At 38.7% G+C, this 23,051-nt stretch overlaps 1 protein-coding gene across 5 annotated transcripts in view; it reads left to right on the top strand.

Moving 5' to 3' along the window:
* LOC109930338 (protein NDRG1-like) overlaps window positions 1-23,051 on the top strand; it is a 119,606-nt gene that overhangs the window by 66,558 nt on the left and 29,997 nt on the right. For 3 of the 5 annotated variants that reach the window (XM_048595589.1, XM_020529845.2, XM_048595588.1), the window contains 5 exons: window positions 6,565-6,654; window positions 10,032-10,067; window positions 15,153-15,258; window positions 21,365-21,485; window positions 22,688-22,750. In XM_048595589.1, coding sequence (XP_048451546.1) covers window positions 6,586-6,654; window positions 10,032-10,067; window positions 15,153-15,258; window positions 21,365-21,485; window positions 22,688-22,750 — 395 coding nt within the window. In that variant the 5' untranslated portion in view covers window positions 6,565-6,585. The remainder of the gene's footprint in view (window positions 1-6,564; window positions 6,655-10,031; window positions 10,068-15,152; window positions 15,259-21,364; window positions 21,486-22,687; window positions 22,751-23,051) is intronic. The other 2 variants (XM_020529846.2, XM_048595590.1) reach the window with 1 other exon arrangement.

The following is a 23,051-nucleotide window of genomic DNA, read 5'->3' as shown; positions in this document are numbered from 1 at the left end:
AGGTGAATTCTATCATATTATGGTTACAGGCTACTAGGGGTTCCTTAACCTTCAGCTCCTAATCTTGTCTGCCTCATGACACATCACCAAATCCAGAACTGCCTGTTTCCTAGTAGGCTGTACCTCAAGCTTCTCCACAAAACCATCTGGTACATATCCATGAGATCCACTACCAGCCTGTTTTGTTCTTATTTTTCCCAGCCCACCTGCATATTGAAGTTTCCTCATGATTATTGTAACAGAAATGCCATGTAAGAAAGATTCTCTCCTGATTTTTATTTTCTGCCCCATGTCCTGATTCTTTGGTAGGAGACCCAGACATAACTCCATTCGGGTCATTTCTTTTACCTTTTTTGTGGTTCCTCAACTCTACTCCCACATTATATGCCTTCCAACTCTACCACTTCTTGCTATGACCGTTTCTTCTTCCTAGTACAGATGTTTCAACTACAAAACAATTAGTGAATCTAATTGATTTTTCTCATCACTGAGGCAGGGATTTCCTTCTGAGTGAGGGAGGGAAAATTCTGCTTCCATCCAAATGCTCCTCTGAATATAATCACTACTTCTTGAAGATGTAATTACATGATTTCAGTAGACCTAAATGAACAAAATCTCAGATTTTCTGGTTTACTGTCTTGAATTATAGTCAAAATGCTTAGGTAGACCAATGGTATTCTCTCTAGTATGGTCTGAATCTCCCAGTTTTGATACTGGAGGTGGGCCTAGGAAAAAAAAACTTGGCTAACAGTAGTGGGAGACAATTGTTCAAACATTGAGTTTGTCTCCAACATTTGGTAGAAATTCCATTTCTGTCTTAAGTTTTTTTTCTTTTTTAAAAGTGGTTTTTTAGCTGCTAGAAAATGGAATTAAATCAAACATTCACGTTTAAACTAATTTGAGTGCATGCTGAGAGCTAGGGACATGCCACATGGGGAGGCCAAACCAGGTGGAATCCTAGTTCTGTGAACATGCAGAAATTTTAATCTGTGGCAGGGAAGAATGACAGCCATCAGACTTGCCAGAAGGCAATTTTTTTAGGTCACTGGGGGCTACAATCACTTGTCTTCTACCAATTGTTGGAAGCTGTAAGCCATACAGGTGGCTGCCTTGTAAAAGCTGAGCAGGATGGGATGTGGTTTTCCAGTTCTACCTGACCAAGTCCCAGTGATGTTGACCCACTGGTGTAGTTTCAGGTGCTCCCCTGTGGTGTCTCAGCAGTGACCACTGCTCCATGATATTCTTGCACTTGAAGAGCTGTTGGTCCCTAATTGGCATGCAGTTCTTTGTCAGAAACAGAGATGGTGGTGCTCGAATTGCCCTTCCTATGGACTTGCCTAATAATTACAGAATTGTTGTGGCCACTGCAATTAAATTCATCCCCAAAATTCTTTACAACTTTCAGAGCCAAGTACATCTGTGCTGAGAATGAATAACTTAACGTATCTGATACTAAATCACACTCTTTTTTTTGAATTTATCTATTTACCCTTTCTACTACTACCTGAAGATTTTTACATCCCAGTCTGGATATGTGTAATATCAAATTCTTGAAAGATAGTGATGCTGATAGAGAAATTTTAACTTTTTGGGTTGCCAAAGATTTCAGTCCTTTTGTCCGAGTTCATAGCTAAACAAAACTTAACTTGTTTTGGACCACTTCTTTTTTTTGTTTTAAAAGGGTTGTTGAAAAATTCTTCCATGGAGTAGGGACATCACTGGTAAGACTCTCATTAATTGCCAGTACGGTATTAATTAGGCCCTTTGGCACACGACACTTGCACCTATTCCTAATTCTTATATAGACCCATTGCCAATAAGTAATGTGTCACTCTGTTTGCCTCCTATTCCTGTGTCTGTCAAGATATGCCTTTAAATGTTGCTAACGTGCCTGCTTCCACCACCTCCACTGGCAGTGCAATCCAAGCACCCACCACCTTCTGAGAACCTATTTCCCGGCACTATTCTCTCCTAAACTTTCCCCCTCTCACCTTGAACCTGAGCTCTCTTGTAGTTGACCTCTCTCTCAACTAGCAACTATCTATGCTTCTCATAATTTTGTGGACCTCTATCAGATTGCCTGTCATCCTGTCTTTCCACTGAAAACAATCCAATCCCTAGTTTCCATGAAAAATATCTTTTTTTAAGCTATTTCAGAATGCAGTCAACCTCCTGGGTATCGTAAATGATACTTGATTTTAGCCTTTCTAAATAACTTTTTTTTTTCTCTGAAGGAATGCCTATGAACCAGAGGTTTCTAAGAGGTCATTTTAATGTTTGTCACTATAGACACCTAGTTGTATTTGATATTGCCATTTTACTAACAGAAGTTGAAGTTTCCCTATCTAATGTGACATTTTAAACACCTATTTCTGGATCATTTGTACCTCTGGATTATTAGTAACACGACCACTATGGAACTGTATTGTTTTGAGGGATACTAATGGTTCTTTAAATAAACCTCCAATGTTCAGAGCTTATTTCAGCCAGTCATATTATTGGATGTTTTACTTTTAGTTTTGGCTAAGAGCTAATGCAGGCCACATTGCTCTCCTACTGTTTGAATAGTGCCATAGGATCTTTTGGAGGATTTTTCTTTTCGAAAAAGCAATGCTTGGTCAATCTTGTTTTGAGTCATCAGCTTGAATTGTGGTCAAGTGCAGCTTGGAGTTCAGAATATCACTACTGAATAAGGCTGATGCTTAAAATTTATAGCCATTAAAGTATCCTCTGGAAAAAGTGGGGCCTTGATTTGTGAGCTAAGTGTATATTAAAAACATTTCCAGTGTTTTGTTTTGTGACTAATGAAAACTGGAATTGAATGAGCAATAATTTACTGTATAGTATACTCGAAAGGTGTTCCGAATTTGCTGCCCCTTTTAAGGGTTTGCTACTTTCACCAATTTCAAATGGCACTAATTCAGAAATTAGAAATTGCCATCACATGGCCAAGTTCCAGAATGTGTTTGAGATCTGCCGTTTGCACTCTGTTCCAACCTTCAGGAGCTTGCGAGGATGGGGATGGCACGAGAAACTAACCTGTTGGTTGACTGCATCTATGGCAGCTTTGAGTTTCCAGTCAGTTAGGCTGAAAAAATTGAAATTCTTATCCGTTTCACTTAAGAGAAGTTACCTTAATCTGAGCTGTTGCCTTTTCTCCCTAATATGTCTTAAAGGGACTTTTTTTTTGTTGTTGGGATAAGATGTACAAAGAAACGCACTGTTCAATCCAACCAGTCTATGCCAGCATTTAGGCTCCACTTCAACTTCCTCCATCCTTTTCTTTATTGGCAGAACTCTATTCTCAATGCATAACCTCTTGCCTAGCGTCCCATTTTACTTACATTGGTTACTTGTGGTGGCCATTCCCTGTGGTCACTAATTCCCCATTTCCCTTTGGAAATGTGTTTCATGCATTCCCAATTGGCTTCTTCTTGGTGACTTTTTATTATTGTAGCCTTTTAAAATATTGTCCATAAGGAAACACTAACAAAAATCTTCCATAATTTTTAGTCATCTGTAGTTCATAATCACAATTCCTCTTTTAAAAAAGCTCATTAGTTCTGTATGACCTTTGTAAGGTTAACACATGAAATGCCTGCATGTGCTTCGTGACTCAAAATATCTACCATTTTAAATGCTGGTTTACAAAGACCGAAGAATGAAGGTTAACTTTTTTTCACGTTTTGTGGAAAGTGAACTTCTGGTGTGGGTAGTCACTTCATTTGAAATGACTGCAGCATCAGATGCAAAGAGTGGGTATGTCTTAAAATCCCTTTCACAAACAGTCCAAAACTCACTTGATCTTTTCTGCTTAGTTGCCAGGCCTTGGTGTAAAACATTAAAATTTTGGAGTGAGCATTTTGGGCTGGAATACAAGCATAGTATGTCATGACTGGAAAGGAGACAGAGTCATGTATGCAAAGGGGACTTAAATTAGGGTAATCTTTGCTACAATTTTATAGTACTCCATATGTGATTCGATACAAGTGTACCATTTGTTCACCTTTTTCGGTTCTGTCCTGAAAGCAATAGAGTCCTTGTGTGTGGTTTATATAACAGCCTTTAATAGCTGTACTACTAGCTTTAAATGACTTCTATATTTGCAGTTCCAAATCTGTTTGCTTTGCTTTTCTGTCATCCTGTCCAGATTCTGGTATTCCAAATGTCACCTTTAGTTTATACATATTCATTTACAGTTTCTATTCCCTTCTATTAATTACCTTCATTGTACAATTTTTAACGTTGTCTTTGGCTTGTTACAAACATTCCCAAAGTAGTTTTTTATTTAAAAATGGTGAACATCAGCAAATTGTCGCATCTAATGAAGTTGGGCAGCAAACTCCGCTTTACTTCCCACCAAGATTAAGTTGCAGTGTCTGCATTGCAAGCATTCTTTTATGGCCTACAACATCCAGTCCCCATACAACCACTTGCTGTATTTTAAATGACGCTAATATATTAGTAGTTGATATGAGGCTAGGACAAATTGCAGATTTTTTTTATTGACAGTTAGGAAACTTGCTGTGAATCAGTGAATGCCACCAGAAACTGTCTGCAGTGCTGTCTGTATTTACTATTAAACAAAAGTAAACCAGTCACATTGTAGTACAGCAGACCTTTTATTTTAACTGGCACCTTGGGAGCCAGCACTTTTTTAAAAATTGGCAAATATTATTATATACCTGAAATACCAGAAGTTTACTGTATTATCACAATCTCCTGATGTCCGAGCAGTCAGTTGTGGATGCGAGTGAGAAAGTTCTGTCAGTAAGTTTCGTGTGTTAAGGCAAAGTTGCACTTGCACTTTATGCTGTAAATAAAGTATAATACTATTTACTGTGTTACTTAATGTGTGTTTTTACATTGATTTACACGTGGAATATTTGATCAGCTGCTGCACTCCTGGTGTCAGTTACCACTTTTTTTTTTTTTTGAAAAGAGGTAAGTTCTGAGGAAGGGTCACCAGACCTGAAACGTTAACTCTGATTTTTCTCTTCAGAGGCTGCCAGACCTGCTGAGCTTTTACAACAACTTCTGTTTTTGTACTTTTTTTAGAGCCTGCTGTGATGGTTGGAACACCAGTTTGTCCACACCAGTGCAATGAAGATTTTGCTTGTGGGGCTGGCCTTTTTGCTACCTGTTTTTAGATGCAGTGACTTTCATACAAATAAAGAATCATTTAAAATGTTGGCATTCAGTCTAATTAAAGTATTTTAATGACTAATGTGTTCTTTGTGAAGTGTAACTTTTTTTTCCCCTCCATTTTCCATGCATTTGCTGTGTGTACCTGGACTTTAAATGTAAAAATCAAAAGTACCCAGATGACCCATTTTTAAATCAGTCTCCATTCTGAATACATTTGAGCACTCTATCCAGTGGTTGTGTTATGACTCACTCACTTTCAATTTGAATGTGAATGGTGTCCATTGTGAATAGCCTGGTAGGTACCTTTTTTGTCGACCTCCAGACCTGATCAGTGACAGAAAGTGAAAGTTTAGCACTGTGGTGGCCTCCTGTAACAACTTAGTCATTCCTTTCCAGTTTGAATTAACGCCCAAGTGTCTGTTTTGTCTATTTTGCATCTCTTCAGTCACCTATCTCAATCACTTATTTTGGTAGAGAAGTACGCTTGTAGACACATCCAGAGACTTTTTAAAAAAAAAAGTCTCAAGTGGAAATGTACACTACAATGCTTTGACTAATACTTCCATTCCAATGTTTCAGGAAACCTTTTTCGTATTGTAACTGAAAAAACGTCATGGACATATTCTTTAGGAAGGTTTTAAGGTTAGCAGAAAGATTGTTAAGCACTGAATTTGCACACGTCGTGAAGCTTGTTGCTTTATCCACAGGCCATGTCTTTTGTAATAGTTTACTAACCAAACCAACTATCTCTTGGTGTTGACTGGGTAAATTCCAGAGGAGGAATGTTTTTGTGCCTTCCAACTTTTTAAGTGCAGTTGTTCAAAATGTGATCTATGGACCAGTGGTCAGCTAGTCCAAAGTAGCAATCACTGATGTGCAGTGCTATACAATACAGCAGGATAGAAAATGCATCATCCACTTAAGTGACATCACATTCAGAAAAGTTCTGCAAGTGATCTGAGACGTTAAGAGCAAGCAACAGCAATGTCACTTTTGTCAGCAAAATGTAACTGTTACAAATGATTCCAAGATGGATTAATCAACACTTATGGAACTGAAAGCAGAACTGACTGAATATGGAGTCTGAGATTTGAGCTGCTTTTCTTTGTTTGGAACTGGGTGATACCCCATTAGAGCTTCATCAAAAGCATATTCTAAATTCTGACTATTTTAACCAGCAAAAGTGGGAGGAGGTAGAACTAGCAAGTGCTTGACACAGTATTAATGCCCTGCCTAAAGTTCATGGGGTTTTTAATGCATTTCACACTGACTTTTATCTACAATGCAACTTCATGAAGAGAATTTAATTGGGAATAGAAGTGTTACAACATTATCTCTAGTTCCTATGTCTGTAATTGCTATTCTTTATAGTTGATTTTCTCTTGGTGATACTCACTCCCTTTTCTTGTCTTGTAGTTACTCTACAAAGTGTACATTATGTCTCTACGAGACATCCAACTTTCTGAAGTCAGACAGCTGTTAGTGGACAATTCTGGGTTCACTGAGGTAAGCATGCTATTAAGTGTTTTCTTGCAGATATTTTCTAACAATAGAGGGGAATATTGTAGGTAGTGTTAATGTCACTGGACTAGTAATCCAAAGGCCCAGACTAATGCTGAGGAGACAGAAGTTCAAATCTTACTATACATTTGGTGAAATATAAATTCAATTAATAAAAGAAACTTATAGTAATAGTTACCACAACTCATCAGTTTTTTTTTAAACATCTGTACCACTAATCCCTTCTTATCTGGGAAGGAAATCTGCCATTCCTAAGCCAACCTGGCCTACGTGTGATTCCAGACCTTTGGTGTAGGCTTGATTTATTTTTGAGAAACTGCTCCCCAAGGTTAGCCACTCAGTTCAAATTGGGACAATAAATGCTAGCCTTGATGGTAATTGACATTTTCTATGAAAGGCTGAAAGCATTTTTATCTTCTGAAAATGTTGACTTTTTTTTTGTTTCATTTGACAAGATTTAGACCCTGTGGGAATATGGAGTCTTGCTTTAACTTCAGTGCAAGTAATTAATTAACTAGGTGCTCAGTATTTTGTGAAGAATTGGCCAACATGAGCCTCTTTCCACCCTCCTTCAAACCTAATTAGTATATCCTTTATTTCTTTCTGCCTCCTGTTCATCTAGCTTCACTTTTTAAAAAAAAAAAATTAATCTTTTATCATCTCAGTTACTTGATGAGGCAGTTCGTTCAGTAGTCTTTTTGCATTCATTTGGGTTAAAAAAAGTTTCTTCTGAATTTGTTATTCCTTATTGTCACAAATACAAAATTGTGACTTTTTTAGTATTGGAATAAATTCCAATTTGGCCACTTGGCAAATGCAGTTGAAATCTAAACCATTTTTCTTCCTTTGTTTCAATGTTCCCTTTGGTTTTTTTTTTTTTTGAGGGAAAAATAACTAACTACTACAAAACCAGTCTCTGATAATTGAAGCCTAGTATGGTGAATATCCATCCACTGCCTTAAAAGGGCACACTGATTTTACTATGAAGGTTTGATTTATACAGTGGCAGATGGCAGGTATCATCCTAACTAAGCTTAAATACTTGTCTGAATGTATCTCTGACTTCCTGAAAAGCCTTCATAATGTGGTTTGACTATATTTTAAGACACTAAGTTTCTATTAGTAATATTTTTTACTCTATACAAAGTAGAATGCTGTAAATTTAAGGGCCTGAATGACATGCTTCCCTCAAAGGACTGGCAGAATAGTCCTTGCATTTGAAGTGGCTTAAATAACGTGGAAATGTTTGCAATCCATAAGATCTCGCCATTTGCTTAGGGGTTGAAATAATGCAAGTTTTTTTTTCCTCTAAGTGAACATTGTTCTGATCTGTATGCTTAAAGAAGACTCTGCTGTCATTTGGCCTGTAGCTTTGCCATTTGCCTAGAAGCTGAATTTAAACTGGCAGGAAGTACGCCCCTTTGCAGCAGGCAGGTGACCCTAGTGTCTAACTGCCCATCCATTCCCTATAAATGGGTATAAGCACCCTTCCGCAAGGGCTTATCTTTTTGACTTGTGTTTCATTTAAATCCCCAAATATTGTCCTTCAGCATAGTGGTTCTTTTTTTCACTGATAAGAGTTTCTTTTAAAACTAAAGATGTGGTATTGGGCGGCATTGTAATGATCACAGGAAAAGAAACCTCTACGTCTTGCAAGTAACATTTTAAAACCTGAATTACTGGATCTCTTTGCTGGGATAGTTCATGCATTTTGTAGTTCTTGCCCTTCGTGGCACGAATTAATAGCTGCAAATATTTACTTTATTTCCTATAGTTTCAACATCATACATAAAATTTTGTAACCTAGTAATGTCACTAACTTTTTGATCAACTAAGTATACTTAGTACTGTATGGTAGCATTTCGGCATTGCTGAAAGTTTACTTTTAATAGCTAATATTTTTAATTTACCTAATTACAATTGTGCTTACTGATCCTTAATCTAACAATAAACTGCTCCACTTCAGTGCAGAATTACTTATTGTGATGGGGAAAAGGTGTAACTGGAGGAATAAAGATTTATGACTAAAGGAAGGCAAAAGAGACACTTAAACTTATGGATATTTTCCTTTTTTTTTTTAAAATGGAAAAGACTTTGCCATTTCTCGGTTACCTTTTCTCATGTTTGCTGTGCAAGCCTGAAATATATGCTTTGCAAGTTTGGAATTATTTTCAGTGTATCTCTTGCCTTGGTGTATAAAACATGTGCCATTCAAGGCAGTGGATGGATTTGATAACTAAAGTAATTCTGTTTTCAGGAATTTGCCCTGCTTCAATATGAAACAATAGCAAGTTGAAATTACTAACCACTGAGGAGCAATGGTTAAGCACTAACCAACTTTGGAATTTTAAAGGACCTGAAAGGAAAAGTAGACTGCAGTTGTCCTCCAGGAATATCTATTTGATACAAGAAATTTGTAATTTCACATTTTTGAAATTTGTAGAAATAAAGATCTGTTTGAGTAATACTTTTTTTTTTTAAAGCTAAGGAATGGAAAATTTCAGGGAAAAACACAGAAAATAGATCAGACTATTGAGTGAAGGAAAACCAGTTTGAAGACCTAACTACTTTTTTTTGTATTTATTTCCTGAAATAATGGACTGTTTAGTTTTAGGAACAGTTTTGAAATGAAATACAAGTGTAACCATCAAAGATAAAAATGGAAAAACAATATTTTCACTTCTGTATCCATTTAAAATGTGGACAGAAATGTGACACAGCAAGTGCCTGTCAAAACAAATATGGTTATATGAGCTCTGAAGAAAGTAGATGTAACATGAAAATGGGAATCGGCAACAGAATAGATCATTAGAAAATGAGCAGAGAAGTCAGTTTTAAGAGTGGGAGAAAACAACTGTGGGGAAAATCTGTCAGATTTTTAAAAAATTCATTAATGGGATGTGGGTGTTGCTGATTAGGCAACATTTATTGCCCATGCTTAATTCCCCAGAGGGCAGTTGGGAGTCAACCACATTGCTTTGGGCCTGGAGTCACACGCAAGCCAGACCAAGTAAGGATGGCAGTTTCCTTCCGTAAAAGACATTAGTGAACCAGATGGGTTTTATGACAATCGACAATGGATCCATGTTCAGCATTAGATTCTTAATTCTAGATATCTTTTATTGAATTCAAATTCCACCATCTACCATGGCGGGATTCACACCCAGGCTTGTGGAATGTTTTTGGTCTCTGGATTAACAGTCCAGCGATAATATGACTAGGCCATCACCAGAAGCATTTGTGGCGTAATCAAATTGTATCCATGACCATTGGATCTAAATTGCCTGGTTACACATGACATAAAGTCATTCGCTCACTGGTACTTTTGTGAATTCTACTTTTTTGTTTTTTCTTTTAAACAGGCAAATGCCAAAAGCTTTCAAGTACTTGAAACGCAGGTAACTTTTCAATTGTAAGTTCTAAGACACTGTAATCACTCCAGTCCAGAAAGCTTGGAACTGAGTCACTTCAGGATTCTGGAATTTTCTAAATGTATGTTTGTTTTTCTCTGCTTAGGCATTTTAAATGTCATTCTGTGTTTGCAAACCAGAAAACCTTTCTGAAATAGAGGTGATAAAATATTAAAATGTTACTTTTCAAAATATTGTATCTTGTTTGGTTTTGCTATCAGTGCCATACTAAATAAAGGTTTCCAGACTGGAGGGACTACAATGTGGTATCTTGAATCAAAAAGCTGATATGAACTCTGAAATTGCTGACTGAGTCATTGCAGGGGTATGACTTTGTTTTGATCAAAACAAATTCTTGCATTAACATGATTATAGCACAACATAAAAGCTATGACTTTCCTTTTCTTTCCTCACATCTGTGATCTGGCTTCATAGGCCTTTATTTTTATACTTAACGTTCTGTCCTAGTGGCTACCTTATGAGCTCATGCTGAATATTAATAAACTGAAGGCTAAAATCAAATCTTACCCAAGAAGGGATCACTGGGGAAAAACTCCCTAATGATTCTTTTACCAATATAAATTCCTGTTGCCTTGGAGAGATTGAACATCTAAAGGCTGATGTTTCAGGAAATGTTATTGCAACTTTGGAGGCAAGTTCATTTGAGGCATTCAAGAGGGCATGGATGGATATCGGATAGCAGTAGTCTGCAAGGGTACAGTGGGGGTTAAGCAGCAAGTGATTGACACAAATGTCCATCTGAAAGGCAGGTGCAGGTGAAATTGCATCTCCTTTGCTGTGTAACAATTACATAATTCGTAGAAGCAGCAGGACAGGCTGAAATCTCCTGTGTCTATACTGATGTCTGCAACAGCTATAACTTTTTTTTAGCCCCATCCTCCTAAATATGGGATAACGCTTTTTAGGAAGTGTTTTAATGTACTCCCCACTACCGACTCATACACTACTTGTACTTGCCACAATGGTAGAGGTCCCATAACCATAGCAAGCCAGCCAGTATACCACAACTGCATTTCTCTCCCAACACAATGGCTTCTGCTGATCTCCAAATGAAGATATAAAACTCTTGACATTCACACTGGAAAAAATGGGGCTTCCGTTTAATATCTCACTGTGCAGTGCTCTCAGTGCAGCACTCTTGGTATTGTATAATAGAATCAACTAGACTTTCTTGGCTTCTGTCTAGATGAACCTTTTTTCAGTTAGCATTGTTTTCCCCCCACATTCCACATGTTTGCTTTCCTTTTTGTGATGTCCTCTATCCTTGATCTTCCTGTTGGCTTTTCTGCAAATATTTTCTCTTCCTTTTAATTTTTAACTTCTTCCCCATAGCACTGATTAGAATAGTAAGGTAGCAATTTTGCAAATCATGTACTTTGGTGTTTTTAATCAATTTTTGTTTTTTTTTAAATATGACTTTGCTACAAAGGGGGAAATTCCAATTCTACCTCCAAGCTTCTTCCATTTCTTGCTGCTATGGGAAATGAAAAATGCACAGCCATTTTACAGACCCTCCCTCTCAAAATTAAAGCTGCAACTTTGTCTCCATATTTTAAGTATTACAGATATGAATAAATGTTTGGGAATATAGAACTTAAACATTGCTAAAAGGAGATAAGAAATTGCATTTATCAGAACTATGATGCAAGAGACAGACTTGGGTGGACGTGTGTGTAGTGGAGTGGTGGAAATGACACTTCTTTTTTTTTAAACCTGAAATGACTGGCTGGGCCATAAGTGACTTAGAGGTGCAGCAAGAACAGTAAACTGGCAATCTTAATTATCAAACTAGGCAGATTCTTTTTAATTGGGGTGTTTATTATAGGAATGCAGTCGGTATCTACTGCCTAGTCTGAGATTTAAGACTAACAGTCAGCTGTTCTTCCTACGTCTCCATGCTAATTATGATACAATCAGTACCCTTGTCTTCTGTTTAAAATGGCATCTCTCTTCAAGTCTTCTGTGTCCGAGTTACCTCTAGTTTCTCTGGTTTTTCACAGATGTGCATTTAGTGGCCCCTGCAGTCTGCATGCAAAGTTTATTTACAGCTGAAGTAGATGTCACTGTACTACAGCAAACCAGCTAGTGCAGGAAATAAAATTGCATTTCTCCAAACAGTAATGAAATACTTTAACAAATGGTAGCCTTTACATTTAAAAGGCTACGAAGTTGAGTTGCAACAATCCTCAATCAAAATGCACGTGCAAGTAGATAAGCTATACATGTCAGCTGCGGCTTAGTTGGTAGTATTCACCTGAGCATGTCGATTTAATGACAAGTTAAACTAGATCCGTCTGTGCTGTCAGATTAAAGTATTTGATGGCATTAATTTGAAAACCAGCAGGGGAATTACTCCAGTGCCTTGGTCCTCTTATTTATCCATACACCTGACATCCATTTGAAACAGATTTGTTCATTGTACATGCTATGCTCCTAGAAACTGTTTGTTTTTGTTTTGGTTGCAGCAATTACAGTATTGCAGTGAGTCCCAGATTCCTACCATCCTGAGTGCAAATCTTTTTCCTCTTATCCCTTCTAAAGCTCCTGTCCCCAACCTTAAACCTACACACCCTAGACACTGATCCCTCCGCCAAGGGAAAAGTTCCTTCCTACCTATGCCCTCCTCCATTTCCTCTGCTGTAAGGAGAACAACCTGAGCCTATTAATTTCTCTTTGCAACTAGAACTCTCCAGCTCAGCAACATCATGGCAAATCTCCTGCACCCTCTCCAGTGCAACATGTCACCCTTAGAATGCGGATTACAGAACTACATGCAAAACTCTAGCTGTGGCCTTGCTGGACACAAATTTCCTGTAATGAAAACACCCTTTAGTCATCACCTTTGCTTCCTTCCACTTAGCTAATTTCTGGAGCCAATTGGTGAAATTCCATTGGATCCCATAGGCTCTTACCTTTTTTTGTGTTCAGTCTCTCATACATGACTTTATCAGAAGACTTGCTGAAGTCCAAGCAGACAAAGTCAAAAGCATTGCCCTCATTTACACGTCTGTCACCTCATAAAACTAAATCAGGTTGTTTTAGGTATGACTTCTAAACAAAACCATGCTAATCCCTGCCTTTCTAAGTAACTCTGTCCCTCAGAATTGCTTCCACTAACTTACCACAGATCAAACTGGCTGGCCTGTCTTTTTGTTGGTTTAAACCTTGCTCCCATTGTTTGCATGCAGTATGTGTTTTTAAAGCATCTTGAATTTTTGACTTCTGGGAAATCTCCCTGGTTATTTTCACCTGACTCAACCGGTCTTTGTATTTACATAATACATAACCTGGGTATATTGCTACAAGCTCCGTTATAGACGGTCATATGAGGAAATTAACACTGTTGTTTTCCTGTATTAAACTCTAGTAGCCTGACATTGGTGTCACGATTCTTTTGCGCAATTGGGAGATTGTAGCATTCTGTTTTGTTTTTTTTAAACTTGAGTCCAGTGCTGATTTTGAATTTTTAGAAATAGTTGAGGTCCTAGAATTGAGTCTTTAGATACTTCACTCGAGCGTTTTACTGCTGTGTCATTTACCTGTTTAACTTTCTTTCCACGATTTTTGGTTATGTAGCAGGTTTTACGAGGATTTTTATTTTGAAAATCCATGGTATAAAAAGATCACTTATTGCCTTAACATTAAATATCTAAGTTAGAATGTGGATGTTTTTGCTGAAGAGATTTTCAGTTATCGGGTGTTTTAGTAAGCTGTAGACTTATAAAAGGCTTAAAGTAATCCAGGAACAACTTTTACACTAAGTTGACTTTAGTTAATCTAAGATTTTTTTTTTTAATAAAACAAATGGAAAGACTAAGATATTTGTGCCATTCTGGAAGAACATGGCTGATTTTTGCCTTGGGTCTTTTTTTGTGCCAGCTCCTCATAGCCCTCAACTCCTTTACTTCCGAAATCAATCATTTTTTTTACCATTTTTTTAATACTGAGGAAAAAAGTCTCTCTCTAAGTAATTGGGAAAGACAGTTAAGTTCTACCATAATTTGCTTTAACATAAATTTCATAAGGAAGATACAAAAATGGGAAACATTTGAGCTTTGTCACTGCTTTTGAAATCCCATAGCTCAAATATTAACACACTTAATCCAGAATATCAATTTCATGATGTGGCTTCTTTTTAAATTCTGTCTTTAATATTATTATAATATTCTCTTTTTAAAGCTGTTGTACAAACTCGTACATGCTTCTAAATACAAGTTGCCCCTGGTTGAAATCCTTTCGGGATTCAGTTACAGCAACAAATGGGAACAGAACACATTTGCTGATCTTTACACTGGATTACTGCTTTTGGAAAAAAGTTTCTCTGGTAGCAATTGTATTGATCGATGAAATCTGACAGAACTGATGTTTGTGTAAATCACTGTCATATGCTTGCCATCCCATTTACATACCCAATATTTAGTGTACACTTCAGTAAAGAGATTACACTGTATTATTGCACAGTAATACTGTAGTAATATATGTTGAATGAGGTAGCAAGGTGGAGTAGTAGTCTGCAGCTGCCTCTACTTTGGTAGATATTATAAGATCTGACTGTTATCCAAAATTTGAATTGTCAAATTCTGACATTGTAAGTAGCGTGTATAATTGCACCAGCTGCCCAGAAGAGTTTGTTTGTTTGTTTATTTTTATTTATTTATTTATTTTAAAGTCCTTGCCTATTAAGAGGCAAAAGGTTTTTTAGTTTAGAAAGGAATCGTGTGTAGGCACAGGCTTGGTGGGGTGAAGGGCTAATTCCTGTGATGTATTGTCTTTTGTTTTCTTTATCACCCACTTCTGGACACTTTAGCAGTTTGCTTTGAAATTATTTGTAGAACTACTGTAAGTGGTTGAGATTGCATTACCTTGAATAGACCCTTTTGCTCCCCATATGTAGTGTTTTAACACTTTGTCTTTGGAGCAGTGACCTGTTTATACATAAGTGCTTAACTTTTTGGATGAATTGAAATGCACATTTGCTTTTACTAATTATGTATCTTATTACCACTGAAACATTTAATAAACATATAATTGCTAATGCCTATCTTTTCACAGGAGCATGATGTTGAAACACCACTTGGTACCATCCGCGTCGCTGTCCGTGGGACACCAAAAGGAAGTCGCCCAGTCATCCTCACATTTCATGACATTGGGATGAATTGTAAGTGGCAGTGTAACAAGAATTCTGCACTATGTTGGCTGTTGAGAATCATGAACAGCTTGTGTATATTGTATGTATTGCTGCTTAGTTTGAACAATTACCCATTAAAGATATGCAGACCAAAACAGAAAAATGCAATTTATGGTTAAGTTTATATGGCAGGGCTAGCAAGGTGAACATTTTTTTTTATAGTGATTAGAATTTACTTTTAATTAGTAAATAGGTTTCCTAAACTCCATTCAGACCTTTAATGAAGCTCAGCTCTTCAGTTTAATCTGTTGATCAGCTCTGTCCTCCTCCTCTCTCCTAGTCTGTCTCCAGTATAGATCTTGAGTCTGATTATCCAAATTATATGTAATGCTGCAGACTTTTTTTAATGGGTCACCTGAGGTTTTTGTTGGTCATAAATCTGGATTACAATTCTTGGCTATTCAAAATTGTACTTCAGAAACTAGAAAACTTTCCCAGTTTCAGTTAACCTGTTCTGTTAAGTTACATTCATTGTGCCTGGACTGCCATAGTTTGGAACACCTTTGTTCATGCAATCACTGTCTCTTCACCTAGTGGTATTACAGGGCTCTTGAGAGCCCTTCTCGGGATCCATTTGATAGGAGAGGCAGTGCTTGCCACTGCTTAGACCTTCCAATATTCCTCTTAGTAGTGCCATATTTAAAGCTTAGCTGCCCACCACATCAGATGCTGCAAGCCAGAAACTGCTTCTTGCACTGGTGCTACACTTTGCTTTCCTCTAGACCATGAATTCAGTTTTTTTTTAATAAAAAAAAAAAAAAAGGCCCTTCTAGAAGGGCATGGTGGTGAGAAGGGCTGTCTTTTTTTTTTCCTGCTGACCACCAAAGAGACCTCTCTGGCAGACAGCCGGCATTAATAGTCCAAATCGGGGACTTTTGTGTCCTAGGTGAAGTGGTAAGCTCAGCTGCATAAGAATGTCCATGATGTGTACTGAGCAAGAGGAAGTTTTCCTCTGTGCTACCTCACTTGCAGGGGGACAGCACTCACTGTCTAACTCTGCTGGTGTGCACTCATCTCACCACGACTTATGGACTACAGCTGTCTCCAGTGAAAATATCACATTCACTTAACAGCTCTCACTCCCCCCCATCCACCTAAACGATTAACCCTTCCTGCTCTGTGGTTCCTACTCTCACTTGGAGTTTTCAAAGTGCGCACTTTGAAATCTAATTGATTCTAACATATTCCTCATGACAGATGGCAAGGCAACAAAACTATAGTTTTCTGATGCCTTTACTTGAATTAGAGGGGCTATATTTGCTAGTTTTCAGTCTAATAGAACACTTGAATATAGGGAATTTTAGAAAACTTGTTCAAACCCACCCAGATTGTGTATTAAAACCCTAGGAAGAGGTCTATCTGGACCTCGAGAGTGGTCAGTCCATAGCTCCATCAGTTTGCATAGAACCACTTTCCTTATGACTATAACATTTAAGTTCCTTTCTCCTTCCGTCCCTCCATTTGATTTACAGCTGTTACTAGAATGATCTTTGTATCCTACATCATGAACGTAAGCAAAATATTTGTAAATTCCATTGACTTTTTAATCTTTGTAACACTCTCGCTATTGCAGAACAGCATTCGCTTTGCATAGTTGCTTTCATTTTTAAATACTACAGCAGAAGCTCCTCCTAGCAAACTTTACATATTTCAAGCTATCTTCTACCATTACTGCTAGTAACGTGACCAATTGTGTGAGCTGCTGCTTCTCTTTCCACAATTGCTTTTTCTTTGAATTTTGATACTTGCCCTAATTAAAATGGATAGTAGGTCCTCCTGTTAGAATTCTTCTTTATTCTGAATAAGTATATTCCTCTAATCTGAAATATCACTTTACGTTTCTGCTACTGTTTGTCTACTAGTCTATCCCCTAGCCTGGTATGTTAGTTTACTTCAGCGAACTCCATTTTCATGCCCATATGATTGCCCTCCATTTAAGTTTCACATGCTAGTCTTGGACCTGATATTCTTACTTTCAAACTGAAATGGCCTAGTGGTATTGCTAGACTATTAATCCAGAACTCGGCTAGTGTTCTGGGGACCCGGGCTCAAATCCTGTCACGGCAAATGGCAGAATTTGAATACAATTTTTAAAAAAAACCTGAAATTAAGAACTGTGGATGCTGTAAATTAGGAACAAAAACAGTTGTTGGAAAAGCTCAGCAGGTGTGGCAGCATCTGTGAAGGAAAAAACAGTTAACGTTCCTGGTCTGGTGACCTTTCCTAAGAATCTTCTGATCACATGAAACCATTGTTGATTAGTGAACCAGATGGGTTTTTTCAACAATGTCCTTCAGAGAAGGAAATCTGCCATCCTCACCTGGTCTGGCCTACATGTGATTCCAGACCCACTGCAATGTGGTTGACTCTCAATTGCTGTCTGTAGTAACAGGTTCAACTGAATGAAATGACCTAGCAAATCAAAGTCTCGAAGAAATGAAACTGGATAGAACACCCAGCATTGACCTAGCACCAGAAAAGACGACAGCAGAAACATTCCTGTTGACCCTGCAAAGTCCTCCTCGCTAACGCCTAGGGGCTAGTGCCAAAACTGAGAGCTGTCTCTCATACTTGTTAAGCAACAGCCTGACCTTTGGCAGTAAGATACAATTCAGTGAGTATGACTGTCCCAGACAGCACCATCACCATCCCTGGATACATCCTGTCCCACCAGCAGCATAGTATACAGTCGGGAGAGAGTTGCTCTAGGAGTCCTCAACATTAATTCCAGACCCATGAAGTCTTGTGGCATCAGGTTAAATATGGGTAAGGAAACCTCCTGATTACCACATACTGTCTTCTCTTAGCTGATGAATCGGTACTCCATGTTGAACTACACTTGAAGGAAGCACCAACAATGGCAAGAGCTCAACATGTACTCTGGGTGGGGGATTTCAAGGTCCATCGCCAAGTGTGGCTCAGCAGTACTACAGATCTAGCTAGTCGGGTCCTAAAGGAAATAGCTGCTAAACTGGGTCTGCAGCAGGTGGTGAGGGAACCAATGACAGAAAAACGTACTTGACCTCATACATGCCAATGTGCCAGCTGCAGTTGCATCTGTCCATGAGAATGAGAGTGACCACCACACTGTCCTTGTGGAAACAAATCCCCACCTTCACTTTTTTTTTTAAGATTAACCACGTGTAGTGTGGTGCTATTACTGTGCTAATTGGACAGACTTGGCACAGATTTAGAAACTTGACTGGGCATCCATGAGACACTGGGTGATCAGCAGCAGAATTGTACTCTGACACAATTTGTAACCTCGTGGCCTGGCATATCCCCCACTTGACCATTACCATCAAGTCTGGGGATCAACCATCATCGTTAAATGGAGAATGCAGGAGGGAATACCAGGAGCAGCACCAGGCATACCTGAAGATGAAGTGTCAACCTGGTGAAGCCACCAAACAGGACTTCTTGCATGCCAAGCAGCAAGTGATAGAGTTAAGCGATCCCACAATCAACAGATCCAATCTAAGCTCTACAGTCCTGCCACATCCAGTCGTGAATGGTAGTGGGCAACTAAACTCCTCACTGGAGGAGGAGACTCCACAAATGTCCCTCATCAATGATGGAAGAGCCTAGCACATCACTGTAAAAAGATAATGCTGAAGCTTTTGCAGCAATCTTCAGCCATAAGTGGATGATCCATCTTGGCCTCCTCCAGTGGTCCGCAGCACTATAGATAGATACCAGTCTTCAGCCAATTTGATTCGCTCCAAGTGGTACCTAGAAACTGGAGACGCTGGATACTGCAAAGGCTATGGGCCCTGACAATATTCCATCAATAGTTCTGGAGCACAGGTCTTCAGAACTTGCTGCTCCCGTAGTTACAGTACAGCTTCCAGTACAGTTACAACACTGGTATCTACCCGACCATGTGGAAAATTGCTCAATTATGTCCTGCACATAAGAAAACAGGACAAATCTGACCTGGCCAATTACTGCCCCATCAGTCTGCTCTTATCAGTAAAGTGGTGGTGTTATCAACAGTGCTATCAAGCAGCACCTACTCAGTGACGTCCAGTTTGTTCTGCCAGGGCCACTCAGCTCCTGATCTCATTACAGCCTTGGTTCAAACATGGACAAAAGAGCTGAATTCCAGAGGTGAGAGGAGAGTGACAGCCCTCTACATCAAGGCTGCATTTGACTGGGTGTGGTGTCAAGGAGCTCTAGTAAAACTGGAATCAATGGGTATTGGGGCACAAACTCCAGTGGTTGAAGTCATACCTGACACATAGGAAGATGGTCATGGTTGTCGGAGGTCCATCTCTGCTCCAAGACCCCTCTGCAGGAGGCCCTCCGGCTAGTATCCTTAGCCCAACCATCTTTAGCTGCTTCACCAATGACCTTCCCTCTTGACTCCTCTATTCACTGTCTACAAGACACAAGTCAGGAAATTGATGGAATACTTCCCACTTGCTTGGATGAGTACAGCTCCAACAACACGAAGCTTGACACCATCCCGGACAAAGCAGCCTGCTTGATTTGGCCTGTTGCCACTCCCTCCACCACCAACACTCCGTAGCAGCGGTGTGTATTATCTACAAGATGCACTGCAGAAATTCACCAAAGATCCTCAGGCAGTATCTTCCAAACCCACGACCACTTCTGTCTAGAAGGACAAGGGCAGCAGATACATGGGTACAGCACCACCTCAAAGTTCCCCTCCAAGACACTCCCCATCCTGATTTGGAAACATATCACCATTCCCACACTGTCGCTTGGTCAGAATTCTGGAATTCCCTCCCTAATGGCTGTGGGTTGACCCACAATGCAGGTGGACTGCAGCAGTTCAAGAAGGCAGCTCACCACCGCCTTCTCAAGGGCAACCAGGAACGGGCAATAATCGTGGGCATCACTGGCTAGCCAATGTCCCAAAAAAATGAGTGTTTAAAAATCATTGTAGTTGTCACCATCTGGGGTTGTGTTAACCCCAAAGGCATGTGACAGTCCCAAGTCAAATATAACCTACCTTTCTAGTCAGTTTCTTAGACTATCTCGCATGCATTCTATAAACACCTCATTCAGGCTACTGCCTAGGATTATTCTTGTCCCTTTTTATTTATTCCTCATACTTTGTCCCACATTGTGGTTACTTTTTTGGGCCTGTAGACCATTCCAATTGGTGAGTCCTTCCACAATTTCCAGTCTGCCTAGACCAATTTTAGATTCTGCTGTCGTAAACTAAGGTTATTGCTAACTATTGCACAAATACCATCCTGGATTTAACCATGCTATTCCATATTTACCTAACTTCCCACTTGAATGTTCCTAAATTTTTATTTATTTATTTTTTTTTCTCTCTGCCCCTTCCTGCTCTCTGATCCTCACTTCAAATATTTAAATTTTTTTTCTCCCTTTTATCTTTTTTGGTTATATCACCTCTTTCCACATTTGATAACCTGCTCCCACCATTAGGTTTAAGGTTCTCTACTTCCCTAGTCCTGCAGTTTGGAACAGTGGTCCCAGCCAAGTTCAGGTGTAGATTTTTCCCTACAATACAGCCTGCAATTTCCCCAGTACTGATGCCTACAAACCAGAACCCACTTACCCCATACCAGTTTTTTTTTTTTTAAGCCCCATTTTAATGTGTCTAAGTGTGTGCCCTGCTCAACGAGGCAGAATAAGTGTTTCACACTTAGATTTGGGGTATTTTCGTCCAACCTGAAAGCCAGTGGCATTCTTGAGTATCGAGCATTTAGCATGCTTGACCTTGATGGTTTAAGTTTTTATATTGCAATTCCCAGTTCAAGAATAACTAGGATCTTTAGACTAGATTTTAAATCTAGTTTCTCAAGAAATAGAATCTGTCATCCTTATTTCTGAAATCTGAAAGGGCTTAATGAACCTTTTAATTTCTCTGAAAATAAAGATTGGGGATAAAGGTAAATTGTATTTCCCTTTTTTGGATGTCAGAGTCGAATGCCAAATACAGACTCTTTAAGGAGTTGAACTTTCATTTAAATTAGCACACTTTTAGGTGTTCTGTTTAACTTGATGAATAGTAAATCATTTTTGTGACTTGCTACCATTTTCTAGAGATATCTAAACTTCATTTGTCTCTTTATAGACAAATCCTGCTTCGACGCGCTCTTCAATTCTGAAGACATGCAAGAAATTACACTTCATTTTGCTGTTTATCATGTTAATGCACCTGGTCAGCAAGAGGGCGCTCCAACTTTTCCAGCTGGGTAAGGATGACCGTTTCCATCCTGTACTTAGCCAATGATATAAATAATATTTTTGTTACTTTTGTCATTGGCAACCTTTGAATTTACCCTGTTCTAAAGCTCCTTTTTTTGAAGGTCTTGGTGGTGAACCAACATCTTGATCTGCCTGCAGCCTGCATAATGAGTACACAATGTTAAATCAGGTGCTTGAATTAGTCACCTCTCTAGTTATATTCTTAGACCGTTTTTCATATCTGTTTAGTACAATTGAGTGACTTGATACAGTCATTTCAGAAGTCAGTCAGATGCTGTGGGTCTGCATGTAGGCTTAAACCAACAGAGCTGATTTCTCTTTAAAGGCCACCTATCCTCCTCTCTACCACAGTTGTTAAATAGAAATGGTAGGTTTTTGAGGATTCTGCACATCAATTTCCCAGTTTTTTTTTTTTTTGTATTTGGTACAAGAAACTTCAAATTATGACAACGTTTCTCTGCTCATTTTGAATGTGAATTGCTGTGTCTTGGTGTCTCTCCTTTCTCCCAACACAGATCCTGTGCGGCTGACTGCTTGTTTCACCAATAAATAAGCATTTGTCTGCCTTTTCTATACCCATGACCATCTTCTATACTACCTCTGGGTATTCTAAACAGAAATGTAAATCCATTTATTTTAGCCTTCATTCTGTACCCTATGAATTTTAATCTCATGGAGTTAATGCCCTTCTGAGCACAGTAGTGACACCAGTGTACCCCTTGTTTACAACAATGTCTTTTAATTTTTGTGCTGGGAGCTGCGTGAATAATGTAAAGCAAAGTGTTGGAGATACTTATCAACTGATCTGGCAACATCTGTGGTGAGAGAAAGTCAGTGTTAAAGTCCAATATGCTGTTCAGAACCCCAAATAATTTGAATCCCTTATTTTGCTAATAATAGACATCCTGACTGCAGTGCAATTCAACAATAGGTTATCCATCTTTTTCTTTAGTTTCAATGTTGTTATTAAATAAAACCACAAGTTATCTTTTACATATAATTAGCCCAAGCCTGTGTTGATTTGCATCTACGTCAGGACTATCTGTCAGTTTTCAATTTTGAGGTTTCCATTTATCTTGCATGTTTTTAATCCAATTTCTAATGCATAGATGTAAGAAATCCATTACACGCCAGATGATCGAACAGTGCAGTTTTGAAACTACTGTGTCTTTTGCGTCTGATTTTGTAGATACCAGTATCCATCAATGGACCAAATGTCTGAAATGCTTCCATCTATTCTGAAGCACTTTGGGTAAGATTTAAAATTGTACAATTTTTCATACTACAAGCATCAATATTCTGTTAGGGGAAGATTACAACTGTGGTGGCTTAGTGTTTAGCACTGCTGCCTCATAGCGCCAGGAACCCAGGTTCGATTCCACCCTCGGGCAACTGTCTGTGTGGAGTTTGCACATTCTTCCCCATGTCTGCGTGGTTTCCTCCCACAGTCCAAAACAAAATGTGCAGGCTAGGTGGATTGGCCATGCTAAATTGCCCACTGTGTTCAGATGATGAGATAGGTTTGCGTGGGATGCTCCGCGGGTTGGTTTGGA

Source organism: Rhincodon typus, chromosome 4 (genome assembly GCF_021869965.1).
Source record: "Rhincodon typus isolate 14 chromosome 4, sRhiTyp1.1, whole genome shotgun sequence".
Classification (NCBI taxonomy): domain Eukaryota; kingdom Metazoa; phylum Chordata; class Chondrichthyes; order Orectolobiformes; family Rhincodontidae; genus Rhincodon; species Rhincodon typus.
Note: the sequence above shows the minus strand (reverse complement) of the source record. Positions and strands in the feature narration are given on the sequence as shown.